The 22,411-nt window shown below is 45.6% G+C and overlaps 1 protein-coding gene across 1 annotated transcript in view; it reads right to left on the reverse strand.

The window, feature by feature from the left end:
- Positions 1 to 22,411, reverse strand: part of LOC149331931 (uncharacterized) — a 76,958-nt gene that overhangs the window by 9,664 nt on the left and 44,883 nt on the right. The window contains exons 20-45 of the mRNA XM_089557442.1: positions 20,683 to 20,959; positions 18,263 to 18,396; positions 17,347 to 17,571; positions 15,484 to 15,708; positions 13,864 to 14,088; positions 12,812 to 13,036; positions 11,886 to 12,130; positions 10,865 to 11,041; positions 10,024 to 10,200; positions 9,311 to 9,346; positions 9,080 to 9,118; positions 8,847 to 8,885; positions 8,381 to 8,419; positions 8,149 to 8,187; positions 7,918 to 7,956; positions 7,690 to 7,728; positions 7,461 to 7,499; positions 7,237 to 7,272; positions 7,006 to 7,044; positions 6,774 to 6,812; positions 6,541 to 6,579; positions 6,310 to 6,348; positions 6,078 to 6,116; positions 5,846 to 5,884; positions 5,616 to 5,654; positions 373 to 543 (exon numbers count right to left, since the gene is read on the reverse strand). Of these exons, the coding sequence (XP_089413568.1) occupies positions 373 to 543; positions 5,616 to 5,654; positions 5,846 to 5,884; positions 6,078 to 6,116; positions 6,310 to 6,348; positions 6,541 to 6,579; positions 6,774 to 6,812; positions 7,006 to 7,044; positions 7,237 to 7,272; positions 7,461 to 7,499; positions 7,690 to 7,728; positions 7,918 to 7,956; positions 8,149 to 8,187; positions 8,381 to 8,419; positions 8,847 to 8,885; positions 9,080 to 9,118; positions 9,311 to 9,346; positions 10,024 to 10,200; positions 10,865 to 11,041; positions 11,886 to 12,130; positions 12,812 to 13,036; positions 13,864 to 14,088; positions 15,484 to 15,708; positions 17,347 to 17,571; positions 18,263 to 18,396; positions 20,683 to 20,959 (2,699 nt within the window). The remainder of the gene's footprint in view (positions 1 to 372; positions 544 to 5,615; positions 5,655 to 5,845; positions 5,885 to 6,077; positions 6,117 to 6,309; positions 6,349 to 6,540; positions 6,580 to 6,773; positions 6,813 to 7,005; positions 7,045 to 7,236; positions 7,273 to 7,460; positions 7,500 to 7,689; positions 7,729 to 7,917; positions 7,957 to 8,148; positions 8,188 to 8,380; positions 8,420 to 8,846; positions 8,886 to 9,079; positions 9,119 to 9,310; positions 9,347 to 10,023; positions 10,201 to 10,864; positions 11,042 to 11,885; positions 12,131 to 12,811; positions 13,037 to 13,863; positions 14,089 to 15,483; positions 15,709 to 17,346; positions 17,572 to 18,262; positions 18,397 to 20,682; positions 20,960 to 22,411) is intronic.

Consider the following 22,411-nt stretch of genomic DNA (forward strand, 5'->3'; position numbering starts at 1 on the left):
CCATTCTATCTAATCTGAGCGCAGAACTGCTCTCGTATGCATGCAAGCTTAGATCGATCCTTGAAAGGACATGCAATCCGTACTCCAGAAGAGAACCCAAAACCTAATCATTAGCGTAAGGCATTAGAGAATTTTAGCATACAATTACAGTAAATTATCCTGTATACCCCTCCTGCCAGCCTCCAAAGGCACATTCACTGTCAGTGGCAGGCGGTAGTGGTATTCGAGTAATGGTATACGGTATATGATAGTTGTGTACAGTAGCAGTGTGTAGGAATGGGACTTGGTAGCTGCACACAGTAGTGGTATAAAATAGTGGAACATAATAAGGCGATGCTAAAGCCAACTCTCCCAGCAATCCTCCGCACGTACTTGTTACTCCAGAGCAGAGCTTCAAGCATATCGCTTTCGTCTTGAAGCGGTTCTTATTGCCTTCATGACCGGTGAACACAAATGGCTTGCAGCTCCCATCTTTCGTGTCGTAGAACCATCGATGAATCCTTCTGTCGCCGGTGCCCGGGTCAGGCATCAACTTGCATGCTTCTGCAAAATTGAGGATTCATTGCTTCAGTGGTCATTTTACACTGTGCCATCTGTAAGGTCTATCCATCACCAGTCATTCCCAGTTCTTAGGTCAAGAGTACATTCATTGGTTATAAATTAGCAGACGCGTCAAACAAAATTAGAACTGAAAAGCTAAGTATGAACACCGATGTTAACCGCTAATATGAAATTGAACTCTAATGGCTCCTGTCCTTTGGGAAAACACTTAATTTTGGTTTAATAATGGGAATGAACATTTGGTCTGCGTGAAGAAAACAGCTTATTTAATGTTAGATACATAGATAATAATGCGTACGAACGGCAGCATTGCCTCTTTTAAGCAAGAGAAAGCAATAATTCAGACCTACTGGAATTGCTGAGCTATCTTGTGGAATATAAAGCTAGCATTTCATCACCTATTCCTTACCTGGCCTACATACGCGACCACTTGAAACCGATCAATTCTACCAAGCTCTATGTTTGAGTTTCAAATACTCTTATGACATAGGAAGCGCGCGGCACGCAAATACGTTCACTGGTATGCACTTTATCTGCGCGTCATGCGTGTTTTGCATATACAGAATATAGAGAATATCCTGAATATTAAAAAATACTTGTCTTTTGATGAAAAAAAATTACCAAAATGATGCCACCTACGTCGTCTAAAACACTGGTATGGTGTATAATGTGGTGTGCAGTAGGCCACCTGCCTTAAAACTCAGGAATTTTCCCGCCGTGATCATTCTCTGGTGATATATCATCAACACTTTAACTACCAATCCCGAGCTGTGTGATCATTCTCTGGTCATATATCATTAACACTTTAACTACCAATCCCGAGCTGTGCTCGTCAGCGAGATTGCGCCAATAGACACCTTTAGCATAACGTGTACCGTGTTACCGTTACCGGTACCGGAGTACCGGAAGCCCGCCCCTACCGCCGGTGAGGACGCGCTGATTGGTCCCGATGCTGCAGGCGCGCGCGTAGCTGCCGGGTACGTGGCGCCATCTGGCGACGTCAGGGAGATTCGCGCATGCGCACTGGCTGCGCGCGGGCTCTCGGTACTCCGGTACTGTTCACGGTAACACGGTACACGGTATGCTAAAGGTGTCTAGTATTGCTAATGTCTATAGCGACACTCGTCCTGCCCGATGTTTCTTTGATTCCGCTGCCAAAGACGAATTACGGTCGGCAATTGCGTCTGTTGCAATTTTCAACAATAGAGGACAGTAGTTGTCCATATAACCCGTTGCGCCCTTAGCGTGTGTTCTAAGCCTGACGACACTCATTGTTGGCAAAAATAACGGATAACGCTTGGAAATTTTGGAACGTTTTTCGGGAATTCATTTAGCGGTTAAAAGGTTAAGTGTGTACTCTTAGAAGCTGAAAAATGTTTCCGAAACTATCTTCTGCAAGTAAGCAGGAAGTCTAACGTTCGACGGAATATCCTGTCGTCAGGATAAAGCACTATAACAAGGCGAAGACTGGGTCACTGACCAAGTGAAGAACAAACAAACGAAAATGACACTTCGGGTTCCTTACGGGACCCTTCTACACAATAAGATTGTCTCTGAAAAAGGGCGGCTTATATAGCCTTCGGGTTTCCACGTAATCATTTCCCATAGATTTAATGAACTATGCCTTGATCCTTCTTCGATGTATCCGGCGTCATCTGGATGATCAAGGACTCTAGATGTAGTCCTGTTACAGTGATTCTTTCTATTGCAAGGATTGTCGCCTCATCCCAGCCTGTCTCGTGGTCGGTGGTCCGGACATGTTCGGCAATCGAATTCTTTCATGCGCGGTTGTTCCTGACGTCGCCTTGATGACCTTTGATGCGTCGCTGAAAGTTCCCGGTTCCCTCGATATAGACATAGGGACAGTCATTCAATGGGATTCGATAAACCCCACAGGGGAACTTGACATGCGGCAGAGGGTCCTTGACTTGGAGGGTTCAGCTCGGAGCTTGCTTGATGCACGTGTGCAATGTGCACTCCCTGCTTACTGCAGATACGGGGAAGGGTTTCATTGACTTGAGGTACATAGGGAATCGCAGGGCGCTTCATCTTTCTTATTTCGCTGTTGGCTGCCGTGCTTCTCGCCTTTGCTCGAGTTTTCTTGTAACTTCGCGAAAGAAATTTCTGGGGTAACCGTTACGCTGGTTAGATCCCTGTCTAACAAATTCAGTTCTTTAGCTAGGCTTGCCGGGTCAGAGCAGATGTTTCTTTCAGGGTTGATTAGTGACCCAACCACTGATCCCTTGTGAGCCAAAGGGTGAACCATTTAAAAATCCAGATATCTTACCGAGCGCATTGGTTTTCGGAAGACGCTGAAGTATAAGCGATACGCAGCACGTTTGTTGAGGGCGTCCAAAAATGGAATGCTACCACTCTCCTCTTTCCTTGTGAAAATTACACATGACTCCGCGACATACAGGGGTTCAAGGAAGGTTTTTAGATGCTACTTATTTAGAATACAAAAACAGTCAACAACGTATACATCAAGAATAGCTTTGGATGCAGTGTAAACGACCCCAGGGTTCTGTTTTTATAGCTTGGTAGCCGTGATTGAGACTGACGCTCCCAACGCGGTTCCAGAAATCGGCTTGTTATACCTTACCATTCTAAGTGAAATACATGTTGGCCAAGAAGAACTGAACGAGTTCGCTGGTCTTTCTGACGTCCAACGGTGTACGATCGGGAAGTGCAAATGCAACCACGTGACTCCGAGGTCAGTGTAGCTTCGTCGACCTGTGAACACCGCCTTCGGCCGCAATGTTCTCACGAAGGCGGAGCCGCACTTTCTACAAGGCCGCATCGACGAATGTAAGTACGTCTTGAAGCCGCTATAGCAGGAGCCTTTCTCTGTGAAGCGGCAGCTGGAATTTTGCATGCTGGATGTCTTCCCTGAGATACAAATCGTTGCCAACGAAGAGATGAGGCGGACAACAGTAAAACACGAAGTTTCACAGAAAAGGAAGCTATGCACATTGCTGGACGAAAAGGAAAAAAAAAGGTAAAAAAGTGCATCCTTTAAGGTTCAGAACTTGTGATCGTATCCCTTGAGCGCTGTCAAAGAAATGGTACTGAGCCGAGGCTTGAAATTCAATCATGGGAAGGCGCCGGGTACACGGAAAATGATCGGCGCCATGGAAAGAGCCGTTAGCCTTCTTGATCGAGACTTCCAAGATAATCTCCCTGAACAAACGCACTGAAAAAATGTGGAGTCTACCTCGTCAGTGCATTCTTTCCGAAGTGGAGAGCAAGACTCTCGAGTCAGTGTGGAAGAACGAAGATCTCACCATTCTCCTCGTGGACAAAGGAAATGGGACTTAAGTCCTTGACCGCTCCTCGTAGCACTGAAAAATGACAGATATGCTCGCGGGCGCGATGACATACTGTAAACCTACGAAAGACTTGACTTCAAAAGTACAGTAAAGTGTTCAAAAAATCGTCTGACGTATGCAGTGGTCTTCCGCCTTCATAAAAAAGGTATCACTACAGGCTTCTTTATACTAATTGATCGGCTCTCGCGATATACGGCTTGCTGAAAATAAATAAATTTGGATCTCGGCTAAGGCCAATTGTAGATTTTAAGTGTTCACCCATTTTAGATTGTCAGGCTAGCAGCGCAAGGATTTGCCCACGTTGGTTGGAGAAACAGTGACACACATTAGGAATTCACAAGACTTCATTGAAAAAGTCAAGGACATGGTTCTGGACGAAAGCGGAATACTCGTGTCGTTCATTCGTTGTTCATGAGTATTCCGGTCGACCTTGCCGTATATACACGCAAAATATTACTGAAGAACTACTCATCGTTTCCAGATCGTACACCGTTGGATGCCAAAGAGATCAGCGCACTTTTTCACTTGTGGTTGGCCAGCACGTATTTCACTTAAACGGCAAGGACTACAAGCAGATTTTTGAAACCACATTGGGAGCGTCAATCTAGTTAAGGCTGCCAACCTGACAATGGAAGCTGTTGCAAAAAGAGCCGTGGGTTCGTTCACACCGCGTCTAAAGGTGTTCTCAAGGTAGAAGCGAAATATTTAGTGCCTAGTCAAGTCAAGGTCATCGGCGCCGCAATTTAATCTTCAAGTGCAGAAGCGGTGGTGTGGCATGCCACGTGACATGCCACGTGACATACCACGTGACATACCACGTCACTGCCGCAGATGCCACCACGCGCCGCCGCCGCAATATAGCCGCCATATTGACTGCTGCGCCGCCTTGGCAGCTGTGGCGACATGACTAACCACGTGACCCGCCGTTTGCTGGAAAAAGGACGCGGCGTTCGCATTGCACTTCTCGCTATGAACGTAGCGAGTCGACCGGAGCCGTCTATGTAGTCGGGACGACTTTGCTATACCACGCTTAGCTCAGCGAAATTTAAACCATTTTTGTATTATAAACAAGCAGAATCCACAAAGCTTCCTTGAACGCCAGAGTTCCGAGGCGTCAGGTATATATTTTACACCAGTAGAGGAGGAGAATGGCAGCATTCTATTTTTGGACGTCCTCGTTAAGCGTGATGAGCACGGCTTACGCTTTACTTTCTTCCGAAAATCAACGCACTAGGGAAGTTACTTGGATTTTGAATCGGCTCACCTTTTGGCTCACAAGTGACCAGGGGTTGCATGACTAATCAACACTACAAGAAGTACATGCTCTGACCCGGCAAGCCTCGGAGCGAACTGAAGCTGGTAAACAGGTATCTCGAGCGAAAGGACAAAAAAAAACCCGAACGCAGGTGAGAAGCAAGACAGCAAACAGCAGAAAAAAAAAAAACATAAAGCCTGTTGCGATTGCTCATGTGCCTCTAGTCAGTCAAACCCCTTCCCGTGTCATCAGAAAGGGAGTACACATCGCACATGTGCCAACAAGTAAGCTCCGAGCTGTACTTGTGTATGTAAAGTACCCATTGCCAGGTGCCAAGTTGCCATTGCCAGGTGCTCAAGGAGTATCGAAGAACCTTAAGGCTCCAACTGCATCTGTGTACCATAACTAGCAAAAAAGAAAAAAAGAGGCAAAGAAGGAGCGCAAGCAGGCATTAGTATGGAAGTTGTTACCTTTGACAATGGGAGCAATGGTAGGGAGAAGATGTGGCACTGTGGATACGCAGATAGAGACAAATATTAGTGCATCGCTCAAAAACAATCAGGTGTAGTAACAATGTTCTCTCAAGAAGCACCGAAGAACCTTAAGGCCCCAAGTGCATCTGTGTAGCATCACTAGCAGAAAAGTAAAAAAGGTGCGGCGAAAAAAGAGGGCATGCAAGCATTAGTATAGAAGGTGTTACCTTTGACAGTGGGTGCAGTGGTAGGGCGAGGAGGTGGCACTATGGATACGAAGAATTAGACAAACATCAGTGCATCGCTCGAAAACAATCAGTAGTAGTAACAATGTTCTCTCAAGCAGTACTGAAGAACCTTAAGGCCTCAAGTGCATCTGTGTAGCATCACTAGCAGGAAAGTAAAGAAAAGGTGCGGCGATAAAAGAGGGCATGCAGGCATTAGTATCGAAGGTGTTACCTTTGACAGTGGGTGTAGTGGCAGGGCGAGGAGGGGGCACTATGGATACGGAGAACGAGACAAATATCAGTGCATTGCTCAAAAACAATCAGGAATAGTAACAATGTTCTCTCAAGGAGTACTGAAGAACCTTAAGGCCCCAAGTGCATCTGTGTAGCATCACTAGCAGAAATGTAAAAAAAAGGTGCGGCGAAAAAAGAGGGCATGCAGGCATTAGTATAGAAGGTGTTACCTTTGACAGTAGGTGCAGTGGTAGGGCGAGGAGGTGGCACTATGGATATGGAGAATGAGACAAATGTTAGTGCATCGTTCAAAAACAATATGGAGTAGTAACAATGTTCTCTCAAGCAGTACTGAAGAACCTTACGGCCCCATGTGCATCTAGGTAGCAGCACTAGCAGAAAAGTAAAAAATAGTGCGGCGAAAAAAGAGGGCATGCAAGCATTAGCATTGAAGGTGTTACCTTTGACAGTGGGTGTAGTGGCAGGGCGAGGAGGGGGCACTATGGATACGGAGAACGAGACAAATATCAGTGCATCGCTCAAAAAACAATATCGAGTAGTAACAATGTTCTCTCAAGAAGTACTGAAGAACCTTAAGGCGCCATGTGCATCTGGATAACATCGCTAGCTGAAATGTAAAAAAAAGGTGCGGCGAAAAAAGAGGGCATGCAGGCATTAGTATAGAAGGTGTTACCTTTGACAGTGGAAGTAGTGGTAGGTCGAGGAGGTGGCACTATGGATACGGAGAATGAGACAAATATCAGTGCATCACTCAAAAACAATCAGGAATAATAACAATGTTCTCTCAAGCAGTACTGAAGAGCCTTAAGGCCCCAAGTGCATCTGGGTAACATCGCTAGCTGAAATGTAAAAAAAAGGTGCGGCTACAAAAGAGGGCTTGCAGGCATTAGTATAGAAGGTGTTACCTTTGACAGTGGGTGTAGTGGTAGGTCGAGGAGGTGGCACTATGGATACACAGAATGAGACAAATATCAATGCATCGCTCAAAAACAATCAGGAATAGTAACAATGTTTTCTCAAGCAGTACTGAAGAACCTTAAGGCCCCAAGTGCATCTGGGTAGGATCGCTAGCTTAAGTGTAAAAAAAACTGCGTCGAAAAAAGAGGGCATGCAGGCATTAGTATAGAAGGTGTTACCTTTGACAGTGGGTGCAGTAACGCGAGAAGGTGGTACTATGGAAAGGGAGAATGAGACAAATGTCAATGCATCGCTCAAAAACAGGAGTAGTAACAATGTTGTCTCAAGCACTACTAAAGAACCTTAAGGCCCAAGTGCGTCTGCGTATCAGCACTAGCAGGAAAGTAAAAAAAAGGTGCGGCGATAAAAGAGGGCATGCAGGCATTAGTATAGAAGGTGTTACCTTTGACAGTGGGTGCAGTGGTAGGGCGAGGAGGTGGCACTATGGATACGGAAAATGAGACAAATATAAGTGCATCGCTCAAAAACAATCAGGAGTAGTAACAATGTTCTCTCAAGCAGTGCTGAAGAACCTTAAGGCCCAAGTGCATCTGGGTAGCATCACTAGCAGAAAAGTAAAAAAGGTGCAAACAAAAAAGAGGGCGTGCCGCCTTTAGTATTAAAGGTGTTACCTTTGACAGCGGGTATAGTGGTAGGGCGACGAGGTGGCACTATGAATATGGAGAGCGAGACAAACATCAGTGCATCGCTCAAAACAATCAGGAGTAGTAACAATATTCTCTCAGGCGGTACTGAAGAACCTTAAGGCCCCAAGTGCATTTGGGTAGCATCACTAGCAGAGGAGTAAAAAAGGTGGGGCGAAAAAAAGGGCAAGCAGGCATTAGTATAGAAGGTGTTACCTTTGACAGTAGGTGCAGTGGTAGGGCGAAAAGGTGGCACTATGGATATGGAGAATGAGACAAATGTTAGTGCATCGTTCAAAAACAATATGGAGTAGTAACAATGTTCTCTCAAGCAGTACTGAAGAACCTTACGGCCCCATGTGCATCTAGGTATCAGCACTAGCAGAAAAGTAAAAAATAGTGCGGCGAAAAAAGAGGGCATGCAAGCATTAGCATTGAAGGTGTTACCTTTGACAGTGGGTGTAGTGGCAGGGCGAGGAGGGGGCACTATGAATACGGAGAACGAGACAAATATCAGTGCATCGCTCAAAAACAATCAGGAATAGTAACAATGTTCTCTCAAGGAGTACTGAAGAACCTTAAGGCCCCAAGTGCATCTGGGTAACATCGCTAGCTGAAATGTAAAAAAAAGGTGCGGCGATAAAAGAGGGCATGCAGGCATTAGTATAGAAGGTGTTACCTTTGACAGTGGGTGTAGTGGTAGGTCGAGGAGGTGGCACTATGGATACGGAGAATGAGACAACTATCAGTGCATCGCTCAAAAACAATCAGGAATAGTAACAATGTTCTCTCAAGCAGTACTGAAGAGCCTTAAGGCCCCAAGTGCATCTGGGTAACATCACAAGCTGAAATGTAAAAAAAAAGGTGCGGCGAAAAAATAGGGCATGCAGGCATTAGTATAGAAGGTGTTACATTTGACAGTGGGTGTAGTGGTAGGTCGAGGAGGTGGCACTATGGATACGGAGAATGAGACAAGTATCAGTGCATCGTTCAAAAAACAATATGGAGTAGTAACAATGTTCTCTCAAGAAGTACTGAAGAACCTTAAGGCGCCATGTGCATCTGGATAACATCGCTAGCTGAAATGTAAAAAAAAGGTGCGGTGAAAAAAGAGGGCATGCAGGCATTAGTATAGAAGGTGTTACCTTTGACAGTGGAAGTAGTGGTAGGTCGAGGAGGTGGCACTATGTGTACGGAGAATGAGACAAATATCAGTGCATCACTCAAATACAACCAGGAATAGTAACAATGTTCTCTCAAGCAGTACTGAAGAGCCTTAAGGCCCCAAGTGAATCTGGGTAACATCGCTAGCTGAAATGTAAAAAAAAAGGTGCGGCTACAAAAGAGGGCATGCAGGCATTAGTATAGAAGGTGTTACCTTTGACAGTGGGTGTAGTGGTAGGTCGAGGAGGTGGCACTATGGATACACAGAATAAGACAAATATCAATGCATCGCTCAAAAACAATCAGGAATAGTAACAATGTTTTCTCAAGCAGTACTGAAGAACCTTAAGGCCCCAAGTGCATCTGGGTAGGATCGCTAGCTTAAGTGTAAAAAAAACTGCGTCGAAAAAAGAGGGCATGCAGGCATTAGTATAGAAGGTGTTACCTTTGACAGTGGGTGCAGTAAGGCGAGAAGGTGGTACTATGGAAAGGGAGAATGAGACAAATGTCAATGCATCGCTCAAAAACAGGAGTAGTAACAATGTTGTCTCAAGCACTACTAAAGAACCTTAAGGCCCAAGTGCGTCTGCGTATCAGCACTAGCGGAAAAGAAAAAAAAGGTGTTGCGAAGGAAGAGGGTAAACAGGCATTAGTATCGAATGTGTTACCGTTTTTAGTGGGTGCAGTGGTAAGGCGAGGAAATGGCACTATGGATACAGAGAATGTGACAATCATCATTGGGTAGCTCGATGCCATCACAGATATGCCATGAGAAGCTACGCATGCACAAACAAGGCACGATACGCACATACCAAGCAGGATAATATATCACAATGGGGTTCTATACTAGTTTGCTCTAACTTAAGAACACTATACTGTAGAGAAAGTCTTAGCACTCGTGGTTTGCTTTTGTTTTTTTGAAGCGCAAGATAAGGTGCAGCGATTGGTGTACGCTTCTATTAGGTGACACCCACTTTTCGATATGCAATGTGCATCACGGTTCATTAATTCTGCACATCTGAGGAAAAATTCACAATTATCAAAGGGTTGTAATTGTTCCTCCTTCTGCCCACCATACAAATAATTCAGTTGTCTTTGGTAATCAGCCCGTCAAGCTCCCCTAGTGACACAACATTGTAGAAATATAGAAAAGCTCACCTGGTGCCTCCTGGCGTAGGCAGGTCTGTTCGCAGAGGCCTTTGCTGGCAAAACGGTTGTTGTTTCCGAGGCACCCTCCATACATGAACGACTCACACTTGCGAGTCGATGCATCGAAGTACCAATGCTCGTACTTGCCGTTGCATGGGCCCACCACTTTGGGAAGCAGGCAGGCACCTGCAAGAGGATGTCCGTCAAGATGGCCTATATTTTTGTGCAGGTCCTATTTCTCTGGCACGCCCTGAACTATAAAGCAACACCTGAAGCATTTCGAAGCATCCAAGTACGGCTAAATAAGCAATTGCAATAGATGCACCTTTCTTTGATACATCCTCTTGAACGACTAAATGAATTCTAACTGTTCTCATTATTCAGTCGTGTGGAAATTAGGCAAATAAATAATTTTTACGTGCTGGCTCCCGTACTGTATGTGAAGAACCATAGAATACGAGTGATCCAAAGCATAGAGCTCCTTTTATTTGCAGATATAACTTTGTAATCATGACCATTTATGTAATGCACTAGAGGGGGCAAAAATAGCAGAACTCCTCCAAGTTCCGAACCATGCCATTCTGAGTCGGGGCTCCGCCCGACAAAGCGCTTCTTGTGTCAAAACAGGCCCACTGCCCCGGTCTCGACACCAGAAGTGCTCTGTCAGGTGGCGCCTCCAAGCAGAGTGTCACGGGCCGGAACTTCTAGGGAGGGTCTGTTACTTTTGTCCACGATGGTACACCTGCAGTGTACACTGCTGCAATAGAGGACAGTACGGTTATGACTCCCTTAAACGAATCAAAGAATGTCGTCGTAGACTTTTAGCAGCATACACCGGTGTCCTTCTCACCGGGTCCTTCCGGTTTGACGCAGGTGTTCTCGCATTCCTCTGGAGAGTTGAACCGGTTTTTGTTTCCCTCGCAGCCGCCGTACCAGAACCGGTTGCAGCGGCCATCAGCAACGCTGAAGAACCAGTTGACTATGTAGTTTCGGCATGGGCCAGTGTCGTTGGGCAGGTCACATACACCTGAAAAATGGCAAGAAACTTTTTCTACTCTGAAGGTCCCGCAGCGCGAATTGTTGGCCGCGGCCATAAGAGTAGGACACCGTTTATTCCATAATTGCCATCTGAAACTGGTTGAAAACTGTCCTACATTTATAGCATTGAATTAGCACTGCTCGTCACTTTACTTTAAAGACAAAGGTCAATCTGAAAATTTCTCGGCACTGCTCCTATAACTGATCTGATCTGAAAATAAGTTCACAATTCAATAAGGGTAAAACGTTGAGGCAGGTTACCGCACAGTTGGGAAAGCTAACGGCAGGAAAAGAGAGATAGATGTTCGACTAGGTAGTAAATATGACAACACAGCGCTTCCGTCTGATCAACATTCCTGCCTGCTTTGCGTCTTGTTTGCTGATAGTTAAGGGACTGACGATATCCCTCCAAATTTTGTTCTCAGTAAAAACCTCTTTTCCAGCGGGTTCTTATCTCACTATGCTACAGTTTGTCCCGCAGCAACACATACATTTGTTGTTAAGAGAACTGGATTAAAAAATGAAGCATTCTTTTTTGGATAACTCGATTCAAGCTCGTGGCATAGGCTAAAAAGGACTCCTGTGTTCACCTGGTGTAGCCTAACCTGTAGGATTTGGGCGCAAAACGCTGTCTCGACACACCGCAGATGAAAACAACTAGCGGCAAAAGGAGTTGTTAAAATGGCCTGTGGTGGCAACATATATGTTTATTGCTGTGGAGTTTTTCCAGCTTACGAACGCAGTGTTTTCACTTAAAGCTGCCTATTTTTCATTAGGACGTGGCAAACCATCAGCGTCCCTTTAACCTTTGCAAAGTGAAAGACGATACTCACTGGCGCTCGCATTCCTGGTGGGAACAATGACATTGTTATCCGGACAGCCTTCGAAGTTGTGCCCCTTAGCAGCCGTGACGCCATCGGAGCAGCAACCATACGCAGTATGGGAGCAGGGGCAGCCGTCAGCATGCGGACCTCGGGCCGGCGTTTTTCCATCGGGACAGCAACCGTGTGGATAGTGGTTGCAGGTGCATCCGGTCAAGTTCGGACCCGTGGCCGGCGTGCGGTCATCAGGACAACACCTGTACAACGTGCGTGCACCGCATTTACCGGGATGTAGCATGGCTATGAATGTAATGCAAGGGCCACTTTTGCCAGCGTAGAACAGAACATATGACGCGATCATTCAGTTATACTGATTGAGTTATTTAGTACTACTGATTCAGCAGTTCAAAAATATTCATTCAATTATAACGTGAGGGGCGACTTTCCGCGTTAGACACAAAATCGTGTTACACTTGAATAAACACAGCATATGATGGCAGCGGTGCTTAATAGAGATATTTCCCAAGACTTTGCGACTCGTAAGAGCATTGAGAGAGAGGACGAATCAAATACTTGCAGCTGGTATATTATAAGAAAAAAAAACATCTGTGAAGAGAAGTATGAACTGATGGTAAAAACTAAGGGTCATAATTATAATATCCTACCAGACTGCACTGTCTTCAACAATCAGTCACGACGGCAACATGCAAGGATTCTTACCAAGGATGACATGATAACTAATGGTACATTGTAATTGATCATTAGGTTAACACAAGACGTTATTCCTAATGGCCAGAGGATAATCATATGTGAGCCTGGAGTGGACAGGCAGTCGGCTTACTTGTTCCAACACATTACCTCTAAAATTGCTAGAACAGTGGTGACACCATGCACTCGACATAGTCTACCTGACAGAGAAGAAAGAGGATGGGGCGTACCCATATAGCAGCCTTTCGCATTCGCAACCTTTGCCCTCTGGTCCCTTAGCAGCAGTGTGATTATCGGCGCAGCAGCCGTAGGGCATCGTTGTGCATGGGCAGCCATGGAAGCCAGGACCGTGGGCTGGAGTTTTGCCATCGGGACAGCAACCGTGTGGATAGCGGTCGCAAGTGCACCCGGTCAATTTCAGACCAGTGGCCGGTGTGCGGCCATCAGGACAGCACCTGTACAATGTGCGTATACCGCATTTACCGGAATATAGCATGGCTGTGAATGTAATGCAAGGGCGACTTTTTGCAGCGCAGAGGAATTATTGTCACAATTATTAAGTAATCCTGATTCAGTCATTGAGTATTACTGATTCAGCTGCTCAAAGACGTCGACTCAGTTACAACATGAGGGGTGACTTTCCCACCTGTGTTATTATTAAAAAAATCGTGGTATCGTTAAGCAAATACAGTATATGATGCGACAGGTGCTTAATAGAGATGTTTCGCAAGTTTTTGCGACTCATAAAGAATATTGAGAGAGGACATATCAAATACATACAGCCGGTATATGATAAGACAACGCATCTATGAAGAGAAGTATGAATTCACGGTAAAATCAATCAATCAATCAGTTTATTCTGCACTACAAAGACATTTTACAGATTCAGGCCTGCCGAAGCCTCATTGGGCTTGTATGGCAGTGCCTGGCAGGTAGCGGCAAGTCGCGTGCGGCGCTTTACAAACTAAGATTAGCAGAAAGCAACAGAAATGATCGCAATAATAGGATCCTGCCAGACAGCGCTATCTTCAAGAGTCAGTCACGACTGCAGAATACAAGGATATTGAGCAGAGAAAACATGAGCACTGATGGTACATTTTAATGTGGTAAAGAGAAGGCAAATATGTTCTTGATGGTCAGATGATAATCATATGTGAGCCCGGAGCGGAGAGGTAATCGACTTACTCTTTCCAACACATTACCGCTACCATTGCTACAAGAGTGGTGACACCACAGACGCGACAATATCTACCCGACAGAGAAGGAAGTTGATGGGGCGTACCCATATAGAAGCTTTTCGCATTCGCAACCTTTGCCATCTGGTCCCTTAGCAGCGGTGTGATTATCGGCGCAGCAACTGTATGGCATCGTTGTGCATGGGCAGCCGTGGAAGCCAGGACCGTGGGCTGGAGTTTTGCCATCGGGACAGCAACCGTGTGGATAGCGGTCGCAAGTGCATCCGGTCAAGTTCAGACCAGTGGCCGGTGTGCGGCCATCAGGACAGCACCTGTACAATGTGCGTATACCGCAACTATCGGAATGTAGCATATGGCTGTGAATGTAATGCAAGGGCCGCTTTTGCTAGCGTAGAACAAAAAAAATGACGCAATTATTCAATAATACCGGTTCAGTTATTCAGTATTACTGATTCATCTGTTCAAAAATATCGATTCAATTATATTGTGAAGGGTGACTTTCCGTGTTACAGTTTCCGTATTAAGGCGGAAGCCTTTAATGCCTCATCGTGTAAGCAGGAATTGTCGACAGAAATGTCACGCTTTTCAATTGGTCGAAACAGTCGTGACGTCACAGTGCGCGAATTTAAAACGGGGCCAATTGTTCTTTGGCTAGTAACCCGGCAACCAACTAAAGGGATCCTATAGTGTTGCTCCAAGTAAGTGGCACTAAGTATAGTTATTTGCTTAATTGTCCAATTAGCCTAATGAACCCTTCTAGTCAGGCCAGATAAGTAAATAAAACTGAATAGGAAATTGGTCGAGTTTGGGAATCGAACCGCGGTCTCCGGAGTGCGAGACGAAAATGCTAACCACGCTGCCATGCCAGCTGGATGGTTTGGAATGAACAAAGGCGCGTAAATACGGTGTCTTCGTTCACTCCCATGTTCCTCCCTTTCCGTTACGGCGAGGCTTAGGTGTCCACCCAGATATGAGAGAGAGAGAGAGAGATAAATTTTCTTTCCTCAAAAACAAGTTTACTGACGAGCAAGGCGTACAACCGAACGGGCGATGGCGTTCTATGGACTCCATGGGAGCGTTGCAAGACGCTGTCGCGTTTCACTCCTAGAGGCAAAGCTTAACACCTTAAGAACTCATCAGTGACACAAGCAGCAACACCGCGCTTAAGGCTTTCGCCTCACCGCACTTTAGGTGAACAAAGTGCCCCCCTGAAGTTTTGCAAGAAATCATGTTATAGTTCCCTGAATGCAGTGTATGATGCAAGGGGTGCTTAACATAGCCGATATGTAAGTTTTTGCGACTCCAAAGAGCATTGAGAGGGGGAAAATTTAAATACTTGCAGCCAGCATAAGGTAATACCGATGCATCTGTGAACAGAAGTGTGAAGTGATGGTAAAAATCAATGATAATAAAAATTTTATCCTACCGGACCGCACTGTCATGACGAATCAGTCGTGACTGCAGAAGAACATGATTTTGACTAGATATAACGTGACTGCTTTTAGCACATTTTATTGACCATTAGGTGAACATGAGACAAATATGTGCTATTGTTAATGGTCAAATAATAATCATATGTGAGCCTGGAGTGAACAGGCAATCGACTTACTTGTTCCAACACATGACCTCTACAATTGCTACAACAGTGGTGACACCATACACTCGACATAGTCTACCTGACAGAGAAGAAAGAGGATGGGGCGTACCCATATAGCAGCTTTTCGCATTCGCAACCTTTGCCATCTGGTCCCTTAGCAGCGGTGTGATTATCGGCGCAGCAACCGTATGGCATCGTTGTGCATGGGCAGCCGTGGAAGCCAGGACCGTGGGCCGGTGTTTTTCCATCGGGACAGCAACCGTGTGGATAGCGGTCGCAAGTGCATCCGGTCAAGTTCAGACCAGTGGCCGGTGTGCGGCCATCAGGACAGCACCTGTACAATGTGCGTATACCGCATTTATCGGAATGTAGCATAGCTGTGAATGTAATGCAAGGGCCGCTTTTGCTAGTGTAGAACAAAAAATGACGCAATTATTCAATAATACCGGTTCAGCTATTCAGTATTACTGATTCATCTGTTCAAAAATATCGATTCAATTATATTGTGAAGGGTAACTTTCCGTGTTACAGTTTCCGTATTAAGGCGGAAGCCTTTAATGCCTCATCGTTGTAAGCAGGAATTGTCGACAGAAATGTCACGCTTTTCAATTGGTCGAAACAGTCGTGACGTCACAGTGCGCGAATTTAAAACGGGGTCAATTGTACTTTGGCTAGTAACCCTGCAACCAATTAAAGGGATCCTATAGTGTTGCTCCAAGTAAGTGGCACTAAGTATAGTTAATTGCTTAATTGTCCAATTAGCCTAATTAACCCTTCTAGTCAGGCCAGATAAATAAACAAAACCGAATAGGAAATTGGTCGAGTTTGGGAATCGAACCCCGGTCTCCGGAGTGCGAGACGAGAATGCTAACCCCTCTGCCATGCCAGCTGGATGGTTTGGAATGAACAAAGGCGCGTAAATACGGTGTCTTCGTTCACTCCCATCTTCCTCCCTTTCCGTTACAGTGAGGTTTAGGTGTCCACCCAGATATGCGAGTGACAGGGATAGATTTCCTTTCCTCAAAAACAAGTTTACCAACGAGCAAGGCGTACAACCGAACGGGCGATGGCGTTCTATGGACTCCCTGGGAGCGTTGCAAGACGCTGTCGCGTTTCACTCCTAGAGGCGAAGCTTAGCACCTTAAGAACGCATCAGTGACACAAGCAGCAACACCGCGCTTAAGGCTTTCGCCTCACCGCAGTTTAGGTGAACAAAGTGCCCCCCCTGAATTTTTGCAAGAAATCATGTTGGTTGGTTTATGGGGTTTAACGTCCCAAAGCGACTAAGGCTATGAGAGACGCCGTAGTGGAGGGCTCCGGAAATTTCGACCACCTGGGGTTCTTTAACGTGCACTGACATCGCACAGTACACGGGCCTCGAATTTCTCCTCCTAAGAAATTCAGCCGCCGCGACCGGGATCGAACCCGCGTCTTTCGGGCCAGCAGCCGAGCACCATAGCCACTGAACCACCGCGGCGGGTCACAAGAAATCATGTTATAGTTCAGTAAATGCAGTGTATGATATGCGAGGGGTGCTTAACTTAGACGATGCGCAAGTTTTTGCGACTCCAAAGAGCATTGAGAGGGGGAAAATTTAAATACTTGCAGCCAGCATAAGGTAATACCGATGCATCTGAGAACAGAAGTGTGAAGTGATGGTAAAAATCAGTGACCATAAAGATATTATCCTACCGGACCGCACTGTCTTCAAGAGTCAGTCGTGACTGCAGAAGACCATGATTTTGACTAGAGATAACGTGACTGCTGATAGCACATTTTATTGACTATTAGGTGAACATGAGACAAATACGTGCTATTCTTAACGGTCAAATAATAATCATATGTGAGCCTGGAGTGAACAGACAATAGACTTACTTGTTCCAACACATTACCTATACAATTGTTACAACAGTTTTGACACCATAGACTCGACAAAGTCTACCTGACATAGAAGAAAGAGGATGGGGCGTACCCGTACAGAAGCCTTTCGCATTCACAACCTTTGCCATCTGGTCCCTGAGCAGCGGTGTGATTATCGGCGCAGCAGCCGTAGGGCATCTTTGCGCATGGACAGCCATGGAAGCCAGGGCCCCGGGCTGGCGTTTTGCCATCGGGACAGCAACCGTGTGGGTAGTGGTTGCAAGTGCAGCCAGTCAAGTTAGGACCCGTGGCCGGCGTGCGGCCATCAGGACAGCACCTGTAGAATGTGCGTATACCACATTTACCGTAATATAGCATGACCATGAATGCAATGCAAGGGCGACTTTTTTCAGCGCAGAGAAAAAATTTTATGAATTAATAAGTAATGCTGATTCAGTCATTGAGCATTACTGGTTCAGCTGCTCAAAGACATCAACTCAATTATAGTATGAGGGGTGACTTTCCTGCTTGTGTTATTATTAAAAAAAATCGTAGTATCGTTGAGTAAATACAGTATATGATGGAAGAGGTGCTTAATAGAGATGCTTTCCAAGTTTTTGCGACTCATAAAAGAATATTGAAAGAGGACGTATCAAATACATGCAGCCGGTATATGATAAGACCAATGCATCTGTGAAGAGAAGTACGAATTGACGGTAAAATCAGCGATCGCAATGATAGCATCCTATATGACAGCACTGTCTTCAACAATCAGTCACGACTGCAGAAAACAAGGATATTGACCGCATATCACATGACCACTGATGGTACATTTTAATTGACCATTTAGTAAACAGAAGGCAAGTATGTTATTCGTGATGGTCAGATGATAATCATATGTGAGCCTGGAGCGGACAGGCAATCGACTTACTTGTTACAACACATTACCTCTACAATTGCTACAACAGTGGTGACACCATAGACTAGACAAAGTCTACCTGTCAGAGAAGAAAGAGGATGGGGCGTACCCATATAGCAGCTTTTCACATTCGCAACCTTTGCCCTCTGGTCCCTGAGCAGCGGTGTGACTATCGGCGCAGCACCCGTACGGCATCGTTGTGCATGGGCAGCCATGGAAGTCAGGACCCTGGGCTGGCGTTTGCTGAAAGCAGTCGCCAGAAATGCACGCAATGAGGCAAGCACAAGGCCAGTCATACCGGAGAGCAGAAAGAGTCTAGTCGTTTAACGTTCCCAACGAAACTCAGTTGTTCACAATGATAACCTGGGAGCACAACAGTAAGCAGCACAGATGATGCTATGTCGCATTGAAATTTGAAGACTATCTCGTTTGAATAACTGTAAGCTGCAATGAATGTTATGCTATATGTGTTAAAAAAAAAGAATTGCCAATGTACAAGAGTGCTTCTCTGGATTTTATGGACAACTGACTCACACTACCACATGCAGCAGTCAAAACTGAAAGAAACGCACTACAGCACAAAACCTCGACTATGCAGATATCACAAGTAAAGATATTGGAATAATTTTAATGTTAACAGCATAAAAAGCAGGGCAGTGATGCCAGAACACCAGTGTGGCTGCATATAACAGGGCGTCCAGAACGAGAATAATTTAACGACATCCTACATGCACTGTCACAATGCCTCAAAGTCAAATGATGACACCATCCTCATCTATGAACATCCTAGCGATTGAATCTGTATGAGTGATATTGATAAACGAAAGCTGATATCTATGCTGAATGCATGCATAGGCCCGTACAAGCGAACAATTAGGGAAACTTTTTAACGCGATAACGTCAAAGCCCCGTTGCGCAAGAAATCCCGTGTCGGCGTTGTCGACATCGGCGCTGACGGCGTTGTGAGCGATAAATAGAGTGGCGTAGTATGGCCCAGGCAGCCACTGCAGGAGAAGCAATCTAGGTAGGCAACGTAGATCACCTGACCTTGTGGGGCGATCACAACCTACCCACTGGATTGTGAGAAAACTAACCACACTGGTGTGTGGTAGTTAAAGTAATAGTTGGTCTTGAGAGGTTGCTCGGGAACAGCAGCTTCGGTCGCACAAGTCCCACCGCTGGCAGCACCTGCCATCGCAGGGCATCCCTTAACCGCTGCACCATTGTGGAAGCAGTGGTATGAAGACTCCCAGGGACATAGGAATGCAGAGTTCAGAATGACTAACTCCGCATATGTGGGCGTTAACTCATTAACTCTATCGGATCATACCCCTAAGGCGCTCCGCCTTAGGGGTATGATCGGGGAGTGTCCACTCCAATTTTTTCTCTATTTTCTCTGTATTCGGAACCATGGCATGCACGTTGTGCATTATACATGTAACATAATGTAAACTGTTTTTTTTCCTTCTCCGAACTGTTGAAGGCAGCTGAAGCGACTTTCGCCATGAACCTAGCAAGCCACTAGAAAAAGCCAGCCAAAGCATGTAGTCAGCATGTGGAAAGGAGAAGGCTACATAGATGCGGAAAGAAGGCGGTAAGGCTCCTTGAGAAAGAGAAGGCGGTGAAAGAGTTAAACAAACTGAAAGCAACTAAAAACAAACAAGTGCTAATGGGCGCAGGGTTGCGCATCGCCAAACAGAAGAGTAGCGGCGGCGCGGCGGTCATGGCTGCTGCTGTTGCATGCGAGATTGTGTGCGCTAGCGTATTCCAGGCTTTGCTTGGCTCGGTTGTGGTGCCCCCATCTTCAGTGTTGCCTTTTAAATAACATCAATGTACCCCCCTAATATTGTATGTTAGCGTGCCATCTGCGTTTCTTTTGTGGGAGGAACCGCGGCTATGATTGCCCTGAACAGTTTCAGATTCAGTTACTAACTAGGCAATATTTCTTATAAAATTTTGCTCAGGTTTAAAACTGCCCCCCCCCCCCCCTGGGGTTATATTCTTGTAAATAAGGTAAAATAATCATTTTCTCATTGCTCTGTTGGGACCATACTGATATCCGTCATAAAATGATAAAATGTGGTTGGTGGGGATTAGCAGGCGGATTAAGGTGGAAGTGTGGGTCGGGTTACTTTAATTGACTATGATAATAAGGTACTCAAACATTCTAGTCCTCAGATTTTCAAATTGGCCGGTGCTGATGACGCCACGATTCTCTCGACCAATCAGAGCATTTAGATACAGAGAAACAGTGTGGCTTTTGCAAGACGACGACATAAATGCTATTCGATTATTATGGCTGCTAACATACAATTCAGTGAAAAAGATCACTTCCTTGATTTCTCGCGAAATCGCGGGAATCGAGGTGCTTTAGCCATGAATAATTTGTTACCTTGGCAGGTAATTGCTGCCGTTGAAGTAAGTACTTAATGGTAAGACAACAACTCTATGGAAGAGCCCACTATCCCTCAATACCAAATGTTACCTAGCAGTGGTCTCACAATGACAAGAAGGTCCTATTATGCCCACCTGGTCAGGACAGCATTTGTGGGGCGTGGTCTCGCAGCCGCACCCAGCCCGGTTGGGTCCCTGGGCGGGCGTGCGTTGGTCGAGGCAGCATCCATACTCCATGCTCCAACATGGACATCCCGCCATGTTGGGGCCTTGGGCCGGGGTGAAGTTATCGGGACAGCAGCCGTAAAGGAGCCGCGAACAGATGCATCCTTCGAAGTTGGGACCGCCAGCTGGAGTGTACCTGTCCTGACAGCAGCCATACGGGTAGTTGTCGCATGTGCAGCCGTAGTACCTGGCCGTGGGAGAAAAGTGGGACAATGTGGAACTAAGTTTAGCTCTCTACTGGTCATACAGCAGCTCTCTACTGGTCATACGGTCATCATCATCATCATTATCAGCCTGACTACTCACACTGCTGGGCAAAGGCCTCTCCCATGTCTCTTCAAATGACCCGGTCCTTTGCCAGTTGCGGCCATCGCATCCTCGAAAACTTCTTAATCTCGTCCGCCCACCTAACCTTCTGCCGCCTCCTTGCTACGTGTGTCTTCTTTTGTGATACGGTCATACGGTCTTACACATTTCTTTATATCATTTGCTCTCACGCCACATCAACAGTGGATTATTGTTAATTTGAACTCGTTGAATTCAAACTTCCGCTTTATTTGAAGTGACGCCTCAGTCCCATCTACACTACTGTATTATTAAAGGTTCGCCCCTTAATCTGAACTCCAGTTAGAGGTTCCTTTAGTCTTCGAATAACCAATCATCGACTCTATAAATATACATTGTGTACTTGAATATAAAGGTGTAAGACGTACGCTCTATAAGCAGAGTACATATTGCAATGAGAAAAATTTTCAAGTTCTCTCTTTATGATGACGTGTCAGTCGTCTTTCATTCCGTTTTCCAGACAACTCTATCCTCACAGACTTTTATGTGAAATAATATCTTTACTGCACATTAATATACGTTGATAATGTCTCTCGTTACATTTTTATATCTTGTAGTGCCTAATATTTCGGTCGAATATGTTGTTTACAGTTTTCAGTGTTCAAATTTCTATGCACAGAACTGACTTGTTTCGTTGTGTGTGCATTTTCTTTTCATTTCACTGCCCCGCTGTGCAGTGTATAACCAGGCCCGTGAGGTACAGGCTTTGTCAAAAGTAACCAGGCTGCATGGTTTGCTTCTAGCTTGTATAGTGGAGCCCTTGTGACTTTCCTAACATCAAAAGTTGTTGGAAGGTAAGAAGACCCGCAGTCCTTACCTTTAACAACCATTTCAGCTTCAGGGAAGCTCTAAGGGCTCCACTGCACGAGCTAGAAGCAAACCATGCAGCCTGGTTACTTTTGACAAAGACTGTAGATATAAACAAACAAAGAACAAAGAAAGAATTCCAGTGTAGAACACAGGTCACGGAGCGAAATTTACGAGAGAGACGACTACGCTTATAATAGCATGTTATTAGTTGCTCTATCGGGTTGGAGCTTCTCAGAGTATTCAATAGATGGCATTGCAACTTAACAGCGCAAGGCTTAGGGTTAGGCAGAAATATGGCTGCCACAGCAGCAGGACTTTACCATGGTCAATGATAAAATCGCTATGTTGTTGAAAGCGTTCCTTTTGTTGTGGATTCATCCAGAAATGAGAAGCGGTGCACTGCATTAATTGCGGCTCCTAGGAAGGTAGTGAAATAAAGGGCACGCAAATACGCACTAGCGAGAGAAAGGGAGCGTTGGAAGAG

Source organism: Amblyomma mixtum, chromosome 8, assembly GCF_055824585.1.
Source record: "Amblyomma mixtum isolate Tamu chromosome 8, ASM5582458v1, whole genome shotgun sequence".
NCBI lineage: Eukaryota > Metazoa > Arthropoda > Arachnida > Ixodida > Ixodidae > Amblyomma > Amblyomma mixtum.